Genomic DNA, 17149 nt, shown 5'->3' with positions numbered 1-17149 from the left:
AACATTGCGTTTACACTGCACGCAATTTATGACGACCACGATCGGAGGTGCGCTGCATGCATTCAGTGAAAATGACCCTTTTCGAAGATAATACAGGTGTATTTTAACTTTAACTTGATCCGCTCTCTGTAGCTCTTGATGCACAGGTCTAAAGATGTGCAAAATATATGCAGATGTAAATACATGTGGATGCTTGCACTACTCTACCACAACTTAAATCAAGCTCCCTAACCACCCATCAACATTTCCGGCTGTGAGGTATAGTTTGTCTACTGTAACAACACCCCCCGCTTCAAAGTCTGAGACTGTCTGCTGCTATGGAAACAATAATAGCGCATTTCAGAGAGATAACTTCTCTTTCCTCTAGGGTTAACGCAATAGACTGAATAGAAAAATAATCTCTTTCTCTTATCGACCCCAGCCAAAGCCAGTGACTCTACACCCCTACTTGAAATAATTATAACACGTTACCATAGTCACCCCCACTGGTCCAGACGAATGGCTTGGGGAGTTCTTACTTTAGACAAACTTTTTTTAAAGCATTGTTTATTTTCGCGTGCGAGTGAGAACCGCTGGCAAAGAGAATCGGCAATACATGCGAACCCACAGCTAATGTGAACATATTTAAAAAACAAATCTGAGAAGAAACAAATTAAATACTTGTCAAAGAAACTTAAATCCAAAAAAGCTGCCGAATATGATGAAATTAAAAACAAGATGTTAAAAAATTTTCCCCTAAAGCCACATAAAACCTGATAAAAATTTTTTAACGCCTGTCTTAAACTAAATTATTTCCAAAATATCTGGAATATTGCTTCAATTATATATTAGCATATTAAGTCTGTGAAACAAAACATGTAAATCTGGAAGTAAAACGAAAACTGTTTTTTTTTGTTGTTGTTGAAAGCCAAATTTAAATTATAATTTGACATTTTTTATTCAATTATATTTCATCAAATATATGTCATCAATTATATTTGATGACAATTTTTGAGCTAGGAAGGGATGTATTTGTTTAATATTTTTATTAAAATAAATGATTGAAAAACGATTACTATAATCATCATTCATACACTTCATTTACATGAATCTTATTTTTAAAACTTTTGAAAATTTAGCTCCTTTTTTAATTTTCTTTATAATAAAGGCGTTAGAAATCAAAAACCGCCCATCATATGGGAAATTATGAAAAGTAACGCCCAGTTTTTGCAGAGTGAGTGAAATGAAAATTAAAATAAGCAGATATAATTTAATTTCGTTTGCACTTCACACAAGCAAATTGTTTTTAGAACAGTTTTGTAGTTTAGTTTAAATTATAACATTAATGGACTGTGGTAGCCAAATTGTTTAAAATCACATTCACTAGATCAAAAATACAATATTAAAATATAAGTTTTGCCATTGTCTGATAAAAATCTTCTGCTAATTGCGAGAGAAGTTAGCCTCTTGGTTTTATCTTCGTTCCATATTTTTAATCATACTTTTTAGTCTGGTATCTGTATTGAGAAACAGTTCTATAGTTTAACCCAGTTGTGCCTAGCGTCCTTGCAAAAGGGATGGTAAATTTTTTTTTTTTCAGAAAAGAATAAACTAGTGTTTGCACAAGAGTTTCATTAGTAGAATTTATTTTGCTAAACCAATAATAACTCTGCTCACCCTAATATATTAATATAAATCTTATATTTTAACTTGGATTCGGAGTCAACATCTTTTTTAAAATTAGAGTGTTAGGTAACGGAAGGAAATATACACTTAGTATAAACATAGAAACACTAAATTATTAATAGAGGTGTTTTTTTAACAACGATCGTTGTACAAAAACTGATTTCGAAATCAGTTTTTGTGGCAAGGCATTGATGGGTTAAGCACATGCTTATACTATTCGGTTAGCACGAGTGCTTTAAGGGTTACCATACGCATTCATTCAGATATAAATACTATAAACACGAGATCTTGCTGTTTCAAGTAAAAGATAAAGGGTATATCAAATAATATTGATTGTGAAATTGTACGAAGCAATTATTTATTTCGTTGAAGACGATAAATAAAGATATAAAATTAGAATTTTTTTTTCGGTGGGAAATTTTTTTTTTTTTTTTTTTTTTTACAGCGATAAGAACGATTACAGAAGGATAACAATGTGAAAAATTGAATTTTTTTCTATTATTAATATATTTTCGATTTCAATCTTTAACTTTCTATCCACAAAATAAGAGAGGATAGAAATTAAAAAAGAGAAAAAAAGTTTATTTTTCAATGGGATTTTTAAAATTGTATTTAAAAATTGTCAAGCTTTTCTGCATTTTCCTACAACTATTTCCTTTCCTGTATTTTTTTTTCTTTTAGAAAAGAAAAAAAATTGGTAACTTCTATTATTCTTTTAATTGCTGTTATTTTTTTCAGAATTTTTAAAAATGTTGGCTGTCAAGAAATGTGAGTTGTATATACATTGTTGTTAATATATGCAGCTCAGCGTAGTTAGAATTAGTGATTTATAGAACACAAAGTTATAAAAATTCAAATTATTGTTCAAACAATTATCAATATATGTATTTCTCTTGCATGGCACCATAAACTCGGGTATTTTCTATCTATTGGCAATTTTATAATTATTTTCCATTTGGTTAGGTTGTCTTAACCAAAAATTTAAGTGCAGTGTTGAATAGTTAGTTTCACGTTAAGTAATTATATTTATTTCGTTTTAGATTCATTTTAAGTTGTTTGTTAAATAGTTTTTCTCTTTGGGTTTAGGAAACTCGATTGAAAGTGATTTTGCTCAATCAACATACATACAAAACAACATACATGCAATTTCAACTTATATGCAATTTCAACATACTATATACAAAAATGCCAAATACTTGCTGAAGATTTTTAATGATAAAAGTTTGCTAACAAGGTTTTCATTTTCAAAGACGAACAAGTTGATTTCGGAGCAAGGTGCATTGATTCAAGCGTGAAGTATACCCCAACACCAGAAAATAATAGATGCCTTTTCTTTTATATGGTACCAGCATATTATTATCATTTATTTTAAAGGTTTATAAATGCTAACATAATTAACATTTACTGAGGTTGCCCGAATGCGATCGTAGCACTTCGTCTAGACCGCCCACTCCTGAGTCCAGAGTGGGCGGCAACAGTTCAGCCTACACTGAAATGTGCACGGTAATAGCGTTGTTCTATGAGACATGGATATAAATTGGAAAAATTCATAAGATTTACCCTCATGAAAACAAATCGACAAAATATGTAACTTTGTAGTGCGCGATCGTATTCGAGTGACCTTTTATTATTATGAGAAGAGACTTTCGTTCATCCGATTTGTATTGTGAGTTTGTGCATAAGTATGAGATATAACAAGGTCTTCCCTTACGGAAAAATTGTGGTTTAAATGAGGTATTTTTCAAAGGCATTTAACGAGGTTGTTTTTTTTAAATACGTCGTAGGTTGAAAAGGGTGTAAACGAGTACCTCAACATTTTTCTCTAATATATGTACTTTAAATATACCTCCAGTGGTATCTATGTATCAACCTCAGGTGTTTCATCTTACATTTTTTGTGACAGTCGGCGCGAAAGGGTTAAGGGTTTCAACCTTAGGTTATTACTTATCAACCAGAAGTATATAATTTTTTTTTTACATCTGTACAAGTAATTACAAAAACAACCTAAGGTGTTTCATTTAGCACTTCAGGTTATTCTGGATCTACCTCAAGTTGTATTTTTTCACAGTTGTAAAGGTAATTTTTTACTGTAGTGGGGTGTTTTATGTTCTACCTCAGGTTATTATATTTCAATCTCAAGTACTATATGCTTTTGTGCTTGTAGAGGTATTTTTTTATCTACTTAAGGGGCGTCATTTTACACATCAAGTTATTATAAATCAACCTCAAGTTTATTTTTTGACCGTTGGATAGGTTGTTTCTTATGAACGTAAGTTGTTCGATGTTCGATGAATTTTTGATGCTGATTCCGAAATGGACTTCCGTTATTGTCAATCACATCAGAGTTTCCCCAAAAAATAGTTATTTTAATCAATGTAATCAAGAATCAACAATCGTTTAATAAGATAAAATTTTAAAATTAGGTATTAATTTTTATGCATTTTTTACACCTATTCGAATAAAACTAAGCACAAGGTGATAGGAGCATTTGTTTTAAAGTTGTGAGCAATTTTATGAGAGGAAAATGTCTAAGAGAGAACGATTTGAAATAATGCTTTTAAAAGATTTCGAGCAAAATATTTCCTATGTAACTTATAACTTTCCAGCAGAGCTGTTAATTGCTACAATGATTTGCTTAATTACATAAAAACGTATCTCATAGTGCGAAATTAAAAAAAAAAAAAAGCATATAACTTTTAAACAATAAATTAATTTATTTGCAATTGATTTCATTCGATTCAGCATTAAACTTACATAAGAAAGAGTAGGGGAGAGTGGAGTCAATTGTAACATTTTTTACTTAACTATTTTTAACTAACAAAAAATCCAATATATTATTAGTATTAATTGACAGACGAGTAAAGTAGACTATTCTCTACTAGAAAGAAAAATAAATACCTTATTTTAAATGTTATTATATTAGTTATTAACAATTTTTGACAGTCGTGCACTTGTTACAATTGTCCCCACTTACGGGGTCAATTGTAACAGTTCATAAATTCAACTAAAACATAGTTAATTATACATATTATCATAGTTGTGATATATTTTTTTATTGATCAAAATAGTAGTGATATTTTAGGAGTAAAAATAATAATGAGCAGAGACCTAAAGGGTTAAACTTTTAACTTTAAGGGGTTAAAAATTTTAATTTATGCTGTGAAAGGTGACAAATAAAATAATGCACATGCAACATAATAAAAATGATATAGGAAACTATTGGTGGTTCTTAAAGAGTTAAGTAATGGTTTGAAAACATAAGAAATGGGACCTAAGGGGTTAAACAATTGCAATTTGAAATTATGAATTTTATTTTCAGCTGTTAGAATCGTCCCTTTACTTATTGTTACAATCGTCCCTAAGACGCCATTTCAGCTTCATTTGTTAAAAACAATGTTAGTTAATTAACAGAACTAATCTTTTTTTCTTTGAAATGTTAATTAAGGTGTCCACTTACATATTCGGTTAATAATTTTTATTTTTTTAAACAAAATTACTTTGTTACAATATAATATTCTAATTCCAAAAAAAGTACTTACGTAGCTTGAAAATATCTTTTGTGATGTAACTCTTTCAAAAGTACATAAAAATGATTGCCAGCAGGGGTGTACATGTAGATTCATTAAATACACCTTGTGCGCCACCTGGGAACCAAATCTAAAACACCGACACTCGAAATTTTTGCTCTGTTACAATCGTAGCCTGTTACAATTGACCCCACTCTCCCCTACTGACTTATTTCTAAAATGTTTAAGAATTTTAAGTAGTAATTTTTTAAATAGTAGTAGTAATTTTAGTAATTTTTTTTCTAATTTTTTAAGTAGTGAACCATAAGCAGCTGCATAAAAAGCTCATAACCTTAAACAAATTATCATATAAACTTGAAATCGGGTTTATTTAATTCTGCTTAATATTCTAATAAGTAATAACAATCTGCTTAGTAAATAATTAACATGGGTAAATTGCGAAAAAATAACATGTAGTGAAAAATAACTATTCTGTGATCAAACGCTAAAAAGTGAGCCAGTAGAGTTATTATTTTTCAATTATCAAACATCAGGCAAACTATTGTTATCAACTATTACATAAATCCAGTAGTTTATTGTGTGAGATTACTTTTTCTTTTCGGTATGAATTCCGAACTATTTTCGCAGGGGGAGGATGAGCAGTAGCTTGCTAGCCACTTCTTCCGCGTTGCTGCACATGTGCTATATACAGCCGAGGTCATCTCAGCAATGTCATGGAACTACTTGTGGATAAGCTCTGTAAATATATATACAGATCTCTCTAAATATATTACAAAAAATTGCGTGTTGATCAGATTTAAAGTGCAGTGTTATTATACATATTTTCCCTCATAAACAACATTATAAACTTTGCAAATATATACAGATATCCAAGCATACGATCAGCATACAGTTGTATTAGAATTTCAAAGCAAAAATGCTATTTTAAAATCTTTCAATTTTCAATGATTTAATTAAAAGAGAAATTATGAACATTTTATTCAGTTAATCAGCTTGCATACTGCTATGTTAAAACATACAAAATAATAAAAATAGCTATATTTGAATAAATAACAAACAAAAAAATATACTGTGCGTAACCTGTTGTAACGATTTACTAGTAGCGTTATCCAAAACAGCGACGAGAAATATTCTGATTTTTCTCTCTTCTAAGCCTACAACAATAACCGCTAATGCTGGAAAAGGGTGAAGAGTTAAAATACTTAATTGAATGTACGAAGAACTTTATTCTTTCAAAGAATCGATACACATTATAATTACATATTTCCAGTATTAAACCATTACTTTTTACTTTCCTTTTCTTGTTCGGTTGCGTTCTGTTTGTCTCTAATTTGTTCTATTGTTGATCGATACTTCGCAGCCATTGCTTGTAGACTCTCACAGAAGCGATGGAAATCTTGCGTTTTTAGAAGAATTTCCTGGAGTAAAATATTTTTTAAATTAGCATTCTCTCTTTTTGTCGCTCCTAATTTATCTATTTTTTCTTGTAACACAATCCTGAAATCTTTTCCAGATGCGTCATCCACTGCGAATTTTTGCCTGAAAAATTAATTGAGAATTATATTTAAGCTGCTTATACTCTGTTGCAAGCCAGGAAAAAACCACTACCCCTGTAAAGAAAACCTGCTTGCACCGAAGTGCACGCTAAATGGATGCCAAGCTCCAAACGCGAACGAATATCAACATCGCCAACTTTTGAAACGACGAACGTTGCACGGCCCTCTTTTTACTTATAAAAATGGCACGAATTAAATTTCTGTCCGACGAGTTAAGGGTTAAAAAGCTTTTACAGTGAATTCGCGTTAACTCGAATCTGATAGGACTGACGAAAAACTTCGACGTATCGGAAGTTCCACTTACCGTTAGTTTTAGTTTTGGACTTTCAAAATATTGTCGGATTATTTAATTAATGCTTATTAATTACAAATCCTCTAAATGCTTACAATATTTAAGATCATTTTTCTGACAAGCCATTTACGATCAGACTGTTTGAAGCACTTTATGATATCCCGGTCCATCGGGTGCAACTTTGCTGTTGTGTTTGGCGGGAGAAACTGCAAGTTTACTGCTTTCAAATTAGGTGGATCACTATGCGCTGTGCATTTATCCATAAAGAGTATCACTTTTCTTTTTTTAGCGAAGAATTTCCGATCCAATTTTCTTACATAGTATTCAAATAAAACTGATGTCATCCAAAACTTTTTGTTAGACTTGTAATCCAAAGGATACGTTTTTACATTCTTGAAACATCGGGGATTTCGGTATTTTCCGATAGCAAGTAAGGGCAATTTCTCTGTCCCAGACGCATTTCCTCCAACTAGGACAGTCAAACGTTCCTTGCTCATTTTACCCCCTGAGCAGTTTTCATCCTTAAACATCATAGTCTTATTTGGAAGACATTTAAAAAATAAACCCATTTCATCAATATTGAAAACATCATTTTAACTGTATCCTTGAAGTAAATTTGGTAACGTTTCATTTAACCACTGTTCACATACTTCAAGAGGGACAGCTTTAGCTTCTCCATGAAGAGTGCGAAAGACATTGTGTGTGTGTTGCAAAGGAAGGGGCAAGATATCAGCTCCTAGGTTTTTTTTCTTGCTTTAAAAGATCCAAAAAAAATCGAGTTAAAGGGAGTAAAATTCGAGTAATCGAGAATAATTAACATGAAATTGAAGATAAAAGGGTCGGGACCTCATAAAAAAATCGAGTTATAGTAATATTCGAGTTATCGTACTTCGAGTTATAGCGAATTGACTGTATATTGTTTAAGGCATATAATTTTATAGCTAAATAAAACGAAGCTATATGTGGTTGAGGATGTACCGCAATAGTCATTTCTAAATTTGCAACGAAGTCTAGTGTTCTGTGCTATATTTTAAACGACTGGGTTCAAAATCAATTTGAAAAAATATTTTTTTAAACATAATTTTATTGTTTTGTATTCACTAACCCAATACCATGAACAAGAAAAGAAACGATATATTTTAATTGTTATAGAGATTTAGCATTTTCACGTATGTTCTGCACGAGCTCTGTAGCACTGCACAGAACAAACATGCATGAAAATGCGGGCTGTCACGTGATAGTGCTAAATTTATCTGGTAAACAAGTGCTCCTTAACAAATTTCCGAATAAAATAACGAAGGAATACCATTTTCGTGTCTATTGTTTTGTTCAGAAACTTGTCAGAGTGTCAAATAACTTATATTTTAAAAGTATTGGTTACTTCAAGTAGCTAAGCTACTCCAAGTGGCTCTTACTCCAAGTGCTCACTTGGTTCACCAAGTAGCCTTTTGACTATCACAATTTTTTTTCATAAAATACTTATTTTTCCTTTCTTTTTAAATTTTTAAGGAAACCCATATTTTTGAAACATGGCTAATTTACTGCAATACGAAAGTAAATATTAATTTTTTTTTTACAAAACCTCTTTGAACGTAATAGTTATAATTTTATTAAAATATCTCAGTTTTACAACTAAATATAAACTTCTAAAAGTGGTGAATATAGCGGTTGACATTATCGTAAATCAAATTTATTAAATTAAAAATTAAATTACAAAGCATAACATTTACTACCCTTTTAAATATTTCAGAAAAATTGACAGTTAAAATAAAATAAAAAATAAAAGTTGAGGTCTACGTATTGATCATTGATGAAAATAAATAGCTTTAACTTTAATTTAGGCTTGTGTTTAGTGGCTACACTAGTCATTTTGCTATGGAGGACAAAAAACCACTTCTTGTTAAAAGATTATTGTAATGAAAGAAAGATCCAAATTAGCTTTTCAATAAACTAAAAGGAAGATAAACCCTCAAGTTTCAGCAAAGAAAAATGAATAAACCAATAAAATACTAAGTATACTTAAAATAATGGTTATAATTATTAGTTGTACTTCATTTACGTCACACTAGAGCTGCAGAAAGAATTGTTGGCGATGGTCTGTAAACTTCCTCGAGGATGATCTGTCGTCATGTCATCATAATTTTGATCCCCTGTAGAGGAAATATCTCCCCGATTCAGTAGCCTGATGACTGCGCGTGAATTCGCACACTTTACGGTTGAACAGTTTAACTGGGTTTAACAGTTTCATCCAGTGATGCTTGTCCTCGATGATGTATTGGGAACCGAGTCTTACAATCAGTCCTTAGTGGTATTAATGATTTTTATTTAATTTTATAACCGTCGTTGAGCAGCCGACCCAATATAGGGTATACGGCTACTAATGTTCAACTCCGTAACCTTTTAATTTTTAACCCAATTAAGAAGACAAGGGAACTCTTAGATCAAGTAGTGGGAGAAATTTGCCATGAAATTAACCCCCATTTGCGTTACATGGAAAAACCACGAAAACCTCCCACGGATAGCTAGACGGCAAGGGGACTCTAACCCATAATCCGTCTACCACTGAAGATGTTTACGTCAGCACTGTGGTTATTGCAAGCCGGGTGCGGAACTCGTATCGACCAACTATAGCTGGGATTTGAACCTGGTTCAACTCATTGGAAAGCGGACGCTCTATCCCAGGGATGGGCAAGCTATGGCCCGCGGGCCATTTGTGGCCCTCTGGAAGATTTTATCCGGACCGCGGATAGAATTTTTATTTGCCGATCAGTGGCAAATATAAACAACATACATCCATTTTCTTGTCGACTATGTTTAAAATTATTTCTGTTTTTACTTTTTCAGCAAAGTACTGATGAAGTTTTTGCTTTCTCTATTTTTGTTCTACAAAACATAAATTGATGGAAATAGTTAGTTCAGACAGCTTCAATTGGTAAAATGTTGAAAGCAGTAGTTCTTTATAGAATAGCCGTAGATTGGCTCCAACTAGAGCTTGTCTCTCTCGAGGAGCTGACTTATGGAATCTAATATAGGTAAATTGCACTTCACATTTGGCAGACTGCGCATTTTCCGCTCCAAAGAGCGGACAATCTAACAATCATCTGAAGCAGTCGTTTCTAAATACTATTCCAAAGTTTTACAAATCATTACCAAAAGCTAGTTTCCGAAATTTAATATTTCATGCTCAGAAAATTAGTGCATGTTTGCTTAATCTTATATATGTGAGCAAGAGTTTTCAACTATGAACCTTAGAAAAAATCATTTCAGAAGTAGACTAACAGCAAAGCATTTAGCCTTGTTCCTTAAAATAAGCACATCTCACTTCCAACCTTAATGTAAGGAACTTTTAAAAATGAAATCGCAATTTCCTTCATCTCACTAAATATTTAAATTAAAACTTGCATATCGCCTTTTTTTCTTAAATTTTGAAATTTTTACTTGGCCCACCAAACATTTTTTTTTCTTGATTTTTGGACCCTCGACCAAAAAAGTTTGCCCATCACTGCTCTATCCCCTGAACCATCACGGCTCTCTTACAGGATTTGGAGAAAATGTGGAAATACTTCGATATTAACTCTATGTAAATTCTATGTTAACTCTAGTAAGATTTTTTTTTTTTGGGGGGGGGATATATAAAAATTGTCGCATGCACCCTTGAAAAAATATCAAACTTGTGTAAGTGAAAATAAGAGATTTTGTAAAACTCCGTAAGTTAAAAACGCTAACGTAATTGAATATCCTGTGGCATACGATTCAAGTTTCTCTCCTCTGCGTAAAACTGCGAATCTGTGAGCAGAAAAAGTTGGTAGATTATAAAGATGGAAGAATTCAGCGATTAAGAATTTAGCTTATTATTATTATTAAAATTTAAAAATATTATTGATTATTTAACTTCCTTTAACTAAATTGTATAGCTAAAATAAATATAATTTATACTTTTGAAATAGCAAAAATATAGTATCTAGTTTCTTATGGAACAAGTGCAATTAGACAACCATAATATTTAACAACAACCATAAAAATATTTTTTTTTTATTGAATGAATCAATGGTTAAAAGATCTCCCAGTTCATTTTTAAATTTTATCAATATTCGCATTCCATGGCCTTGTTTTCAGTTCGAAGGTGGACTTCAACAGAAAACAACATTTAACAGCTTATATATATCGTGCTTTTAGATTTGTCTTTGTAGTGTAAATTACAACAGCATAACGTTATGATACGTAGAAGCTAAAATAAACGCGAGCATGGGCAGTTGCTTGAATCTTACCTTATGGGAGCGTACGGAAACTAACGTAAAAGTGCGAAATCTCCCTAATTTCTGAAGCTTGCGAACATCATTGTCGACGATCAGGTAAATATGAACGCGCTCAACTAAACAGAAAGAAGTGGACTGTAGGTTTGCTCTGTTTTCATTTATTAATATTTGAAAGAGAGCTTTTTTGTGGCTCTTTACGGCTCTCCTTCCACACACACACTCACTCTTTTTTGCATGTTTTTCTAGATGGCGCTACAAAACCATGCGGATACAATCATCAATGAAAAAAGAAGCTAACATTTTTACTTCGTCCGAGCAAATTTTGCATGCATAAATATGACACCACTTCTAAAAGCTTTGAGCATGAACTTTTAAAATGTGCTAACAGTATGTAACATCTTTCGAAACATTTGCTGTTAAAGTAAAAGCTGTTTCAATTAAGTTAGTATAGTTCTATTCAAGCTTTCTCATCCAACTAGTGTAAATATAATAGTTTAAAATAAGTTTTGATTGAAATGATGTTGTTGTTGTTGATTTACGTCGCACTAGAGCTGCACAATGGGCTATTGGCNCCCTTTTAAAAATTTTTAAGAAGTCACGGACCACCCCCCTGTGAAAAAAATAATTGCAAAAACATCAATTATGAGAAAACATTTAATTTTATTATTTTAATAGTACACAAAATTTTTAAAATTAAAATTCTTAATGTGAAGGTTACTGCTGCTTTTCCTTAATTAATAAATTGCATTGGGGGATGGTTTTCGACAAAGCAACGTGCATATCATGTTCAACATTCAATCGATTTCGATGTTACGTTTTTATTGTCACAATTGTGTAAAATCCCGCTTCGCAAAGATACACAGTAGCAAACGGAATTATAGCTGACATAGCTCGCTTTACGAGCAATGGGTAGGCTTTCAAACGTTTTAAAAATTAGTTGTCAGTGGACCCCCAAACTATAACTCATGGACCCCTTAGGGGTTCATGAACCACAGGTTAAGAAACCCTGGTATAGTTCTATTCAAGCTTTCTCATCCAACTAATGTAAATATAATAGTTTAAAATAAGTTTTGATAGAAATTATGTATTAATATACTTTTGGTTTATTGTTTTTGTTATTTTACATAGATCTTCATATCATTATTATCATATCCCTAACAAGAGAAAGCAACAAGGTGTGTTTTATTTTGAAATGAAACATTAAGTTACGAAAACATTAAAAAGAAAATTTTGCTGTTAAGTCCTGAACTATTTATTTCCGAAAATAAACGATGTTTTTGTTAAAAAATAAAATATCATAAAGGCAAATTTTTTAAATGAAGAAAGAGGAAAAATAGGAGCAAATATATATTTTTGCATTAAATTTGGCAAGGTAAGTTAGAAATTTTAATTCTTTGTGGTTTTTAACAGAGAAATGTTGACACGTGATTATTAAAAATACTTCAACGTTTCATCGGACAACCAAGCTGGTTTAGAAGTTTTTAAACTTCGGCTTCTTCTCTTGTGATTCGATTGATTTCAAAACCTTTATTTGTTAATTCCTCGCACATGAAGAGGAAAGGAGAAGTTTATGTTCATTTTTCACAAAAAAATGGCATTAGGATCACTTCCTGTTACATTTAGAGGAAAGTTTTGACAAATCAATAACGTGTAAAATCGGTTCTTCTCGAGAGTTATTACACAGTAAAGATTAGCTTGCTGACAGTTTCCGTCTACCTTGAAATTCGTTTTACTCAGAATCAACTTTCATGGACAAAAACCGTTCATTCTTTTGATCCTTACACTATATTAATTTACGTATCCTATTGTGCATACATTTTTACTTCACTTTTGTTAAGAATTGTAAAATGTTAGATAAAGAGTGGAGATTATCGAGCACAAAAGCATTTTTATTACCTGTCAAAGCAAATGGATTTTTTGGGGAGTTTTCGAGTTTCTTTTTCCAAACTTCTGAAATTCATACGATTTAATGCGCACAATTTCTCAGCTTCAACCAACCGTCTGTTTACCTCCCTTATATCTTTTTTCACTTCATTTAACTTCATTTGAATCTTTTCATTTTCTTTATAATTAGCTTCCAACAAGTTTTTATACTTTTCATTATTTTCAATTTCGTCTAAGAATAAAAATGCACAATCATACCGGTTAAAATTCTTTAATGTGAAAAAGAAAAAAGTTCTAATTGAGAAACAGATTGAAATTAAATTTTTAGGTAATTCTCATAAAACTAATTTTAAAATAATGCTTTTAACACTGAAATAATTTTAGATTACATGCGGGGGGAAATAATAGTAAAAGAATTGCTATATGTGGGGAAAAACTTACTAGGAATCAGTTAAGAATTACTAACAAAATAATATATTTTTAAGCATCTTATCCCGTAGAAATGTAATGATGAATCTATAACTTTCAGAGATAGATTAATGATTGTATTGATATTCCTTTATTTACATTGTACTAATTGTATTATACAGTCCCTCGCCACAAATTATTAGACGCATTATAGGATTCTATGTAAAATCTTAATTACCAGGTGATACTTTTGATACAGCTTTATTGACCATACAGCTACCAGGTGATATTGACCATACTATTTGATACAGCTACCAGGTGATACAGCTTTATTGTTTTTACGCGGATGAAACCGGTTTGCATTTGTTTACGTTCGTTTATCAATTGGTTAACAATGTAATGCAATACGTTAAAAATAAATAAAAATAGGAAGTATATAAAAAATCTCCTGAATAAAATCCCATTACATGCAAGTTTAAATATAAAAGTATTGCATTCAAACTCGTGCAAAGCATGTAATTATAAAAAAAACTACAATGCGTCTAATAATTTGGTCTAATTATTACCATATACTAATATAATGCTTGATATAATAAATATTCAATGTTTATATAATACACTATCTGGCCATTAATGACCGGACACCCCTCATTTCGGATACATGAGGTGCTAGTATCAAGTCAGTAGGGCGTAGGGCCGCCACGCGCCTAAATCACAGCTTTAACCCTTCTAGGAAGGCTATCCACTAGATGTTGGTACACGGCGGCAGGTATTGTCCGCCATTCCTCCTGTAACATGGCGAAGAGTTGAGTGGTGATTTTGGGGCATTGTGGTCTGGCCCTCAACCGCCGCTCCAACTCATCCCAGAGATGCTCAATTGGATTGATGTCGGGACTTTGGGATGGCCATTCAAGCTCTTGCACCTCCATTTCATCAAACCAGTCCGTGATGGCATGTGCTTTATGAATAGCAGCGTTATCGTGCTGAAACACAAACGGGCCATTACCGAACTGTTGCAACAGGGTGGGAAGCGCCGAATTGTCCAGGATGTCTCTATACCCTTCTGCATTCAGGGTTCCACGCACTAACACCAAGGCTCCAAGGCCAAACCATGAGAAACAGGACCAAACCATAATTCCTCCACCGCCGAACTTCACAATGGGGACAATGCACTCCCGTGGGTACCATTTTCCGGGCATTCGCCAGGTCCACACTCGTCCATCAGAGTGCCACAACATGTAGCGTGACTCATCACTCCACATAACGCTTTTCCATTGCTCTTCTGTCCACTGGCGACGTGCTCTGCACCACTAAAATCGGTGGCGGGCGTTTCATGGAGAGATGTTTGGCTTATGTGCTACTGTTCGTCCATGGAATCCTTGTGCAATCAGCTCCCGACGAATGGTACGTGCACTGGCAACACTGCCAGATGCAGCGCGAAAGTTGGTAGCGGCAGTGTCCAACGTCATTTGTCGGTTTGCCTTCGCTACACGTCGAAGAGATCGTCGATCCCTGTCGGACATTATTTTGAGCTTGCCGGGTCGGGACTGCGGTTTTTCACTCCCTCTTGTTCCCATTTCAACACGACGTCACCAACTGTTGACTGTGGTACCTGAAACTTGTAGGAGATGGCACGTATGGAATGACCAAATCGGTGGGCTCCTATGATCATGCCCCTTTCCGCCTCATTCAGCTCTCGTCGTCCACTCATTTTCACTGTTAACGCTCGTATGGCCGTCGCCTGCTTGCGAGTAGTCTTTCCCCCATCACAGGTTCCGTATTTATTCCACCAGGACGAGTCCACCTGCCGTTCAAGGGGTGTCCGGTCATTAATGGCTAGATAGTGTATATCTTCCAATTTATTCAGTCGTCAAATTTATATTATATATCATCTAATTCAGCCAAGTGATACACGAACGTAAACAAGTGCAAACCAGTTTCAGCCACGTAAAAACAATAAAGCTGTATAGCATCAACTGATGATTAAGATTTTACATAGAATCTTACAGTGCGTCTAATAATTTGATATTCTTAATGCACAAAAAATCCTCCTTACGATCGGATTTCTAAATACTTAAGTTGTAATCTTCATGGTTAAAGGAGTTCACGTGAAATTTGCAATTTATAGTTTCAAGCGATTAAAGATAGTATTTTTTTAAATCAGGGTAACCGAAATTCCTTGGCTTCATCAAAACATTTTAAGGGTTAAGCTAGAACCCCGTATAAGGGAAATTACGACACCTTTAGCAGTTGTGGTCAATTTCTTTGAGGGTGGTAGCTATTGTTGCAGGAAAACTTTCACTTCAAGCTCGGGGTCTCCTATGTAGGTAGGTAGGAATTTTATTTACGTCGCACTAGAGCTGCACAATGAGCTATTGGCGACGGTCTGGGAAACATCCCGGAGGATGATGCGAAGACATGCCACCGCAATTTTGATTCCCTGAAGAGGGAATGGCTCCCCTGCTATGGTAGCCCGACGGCTTGCGTGCAAAGTCGAGCACTTTACGGTAGAACAGTTTAACGAGGACTGATACCGTGCATCCTCGGTCCCAACGCAGGCTGATCAAAGTGGTCACCCACCCGCTTACTGACCGCAGCCAGTGATGCTTGACTTCGGTGTTCTACTGGGAACCGTGTCTTTACGATCAGTCCACTGCTAATGAAAACTACTTTTTTTTGGCATACTCAATTTTTAGGGCAACAATACAGAAAGATGTTTAGCGTTTCTTTAAAATGCAATGTTCTAATAACGGTAGTTAGCAGAATTTATCTTAACTTACCTTTATTTTCGTTTGAGGTTTTAAATCCTTCCTCTTTTACAGTCGACTGATTATTCCTGTCGTGATTTAAAGATAAAAGATACGCCATAAATGATTTATCCTCTTCGGATTGCAAAATTAGCTCTTTTATCTATAAAAATAATGGAACATCAACACAAAAATATATTTTAAACAAAAAAGTGATATACCCTTGCAATGAGAATTTTAAATAAAGGATTTTTTTTAAAAAAAATGATTCAGTATGCGATGTACAGGTTTCGCATTTCAACATGAACAAAACTGCCAAATCAATTTATTTGGAATTGATCTATAACGTCTAATGGGTTTAAAATAATAGCAGTCAATTTTTATACTTGTTGGTAATTTTTCTTTTCTTTAATTTTTCTTTTATTTTTCTTTAATTTTTTTTCCTTTAATTTTTAATTTTTCTTTAATTTTTCTTTTAAAATTATTAGTGGCGATCGCAACCCTCGAATACGCCATCTGGGAAGTAGACCGGTAACATGCCTTTGGCCCCTTCTCTCTTTTTTCAGTTGTATAGGAATGTACTAATATATTTTTACTTTTCTTAGTATTTTTCGTATTTAACTGGTAAAAATATTTTTAAAAATTTCCTTGGAGATTTCTTTTAGAACTATGTTTAACGTAGTTTTCAGTTCCATATAGTTTCCTAACATTAAAGATTTTAATCTATTTGAAAATCAAGACATAAATAAACGTACTTCCTTCTTCTATGACTCTCCACACGCTTATGCTGAAAGCATGCAAAGTGTTGCCATTG

At 33.1% G+C, this 17149-nt stretch overlaps 1 protein-coding gene across 1 annotated transcript; it reads right to left on the bottom strand.

Annotated features, from left to right (window-relative positions):
* Positions 1–6404: 6404 nt before the first annotated feature.
* Positions 6405–16506, bottom strand: LOC139426917 (putative leucine-rich repeat-containing protein DDB_G0290503). Its single transcript, XM_071187077.1, has 3 exons — positions 16369–16506; positions 13193–13412; positions 6405–6731 (listed from the first exon to the last, which is right to left on the bottom strand). The coding sequence occupies exons 1-3, from the start codon at positions 16454–16456 to the stop codon at positions 6473–6475; spliced, it is 567 nt and encodes a 188-aa protein (XP_071043178.1). The 5' UTR covers positions 16457–16506; the 3' UTR covers positions 6405–6472.
* Positions 16507–17149: the final 643 nt, after the last annotated feature.

Source organism: Parasteatoda tepidariorum, chromosome 1 (assembly GCF_043381705.1).
Source record: "Parasteatoda tepidariorum isolate YZ-2023 chromosome 1, CAS_Ptep_4.0, whole genome shotgun sequence".
NCBI lineage: Eukaryota > Metazoa > Arthropoda > Arachnida > Araneae > Theridiidae > Parasteatoda > Parasteatoda tepidariorum.
Note: the sequence above shows the minus strand (reverse complement) of the source record. Positions and strands in the feature narration are given on the sequence as shown.

Excerpts from the sequence above, each read along its gene's own strand:
- LOC139426917 (XM_071187077.1), bottom strand. The coding sequence starts at position 16,456 with ATGGCGTATCTTTTATCTTTAAATCACGACAGGAATAATCAGTCGACT. Across the intron at positions 13,413-16,368 it reads AACCTCAAACGAAAATAAAG|ACGAAATTGAAAATAATGAA; the intron begins GTAAGTTAAGAT and ends TTTTATTCTTAG. Across the intron at positions 6,732-13,192 it reads AAATCCATTTGCTTTGACAG|GCAAAAATTCGCAGTGGATG; the intron begins GTAATAAAAATG and ends TTAATTTTTCAG.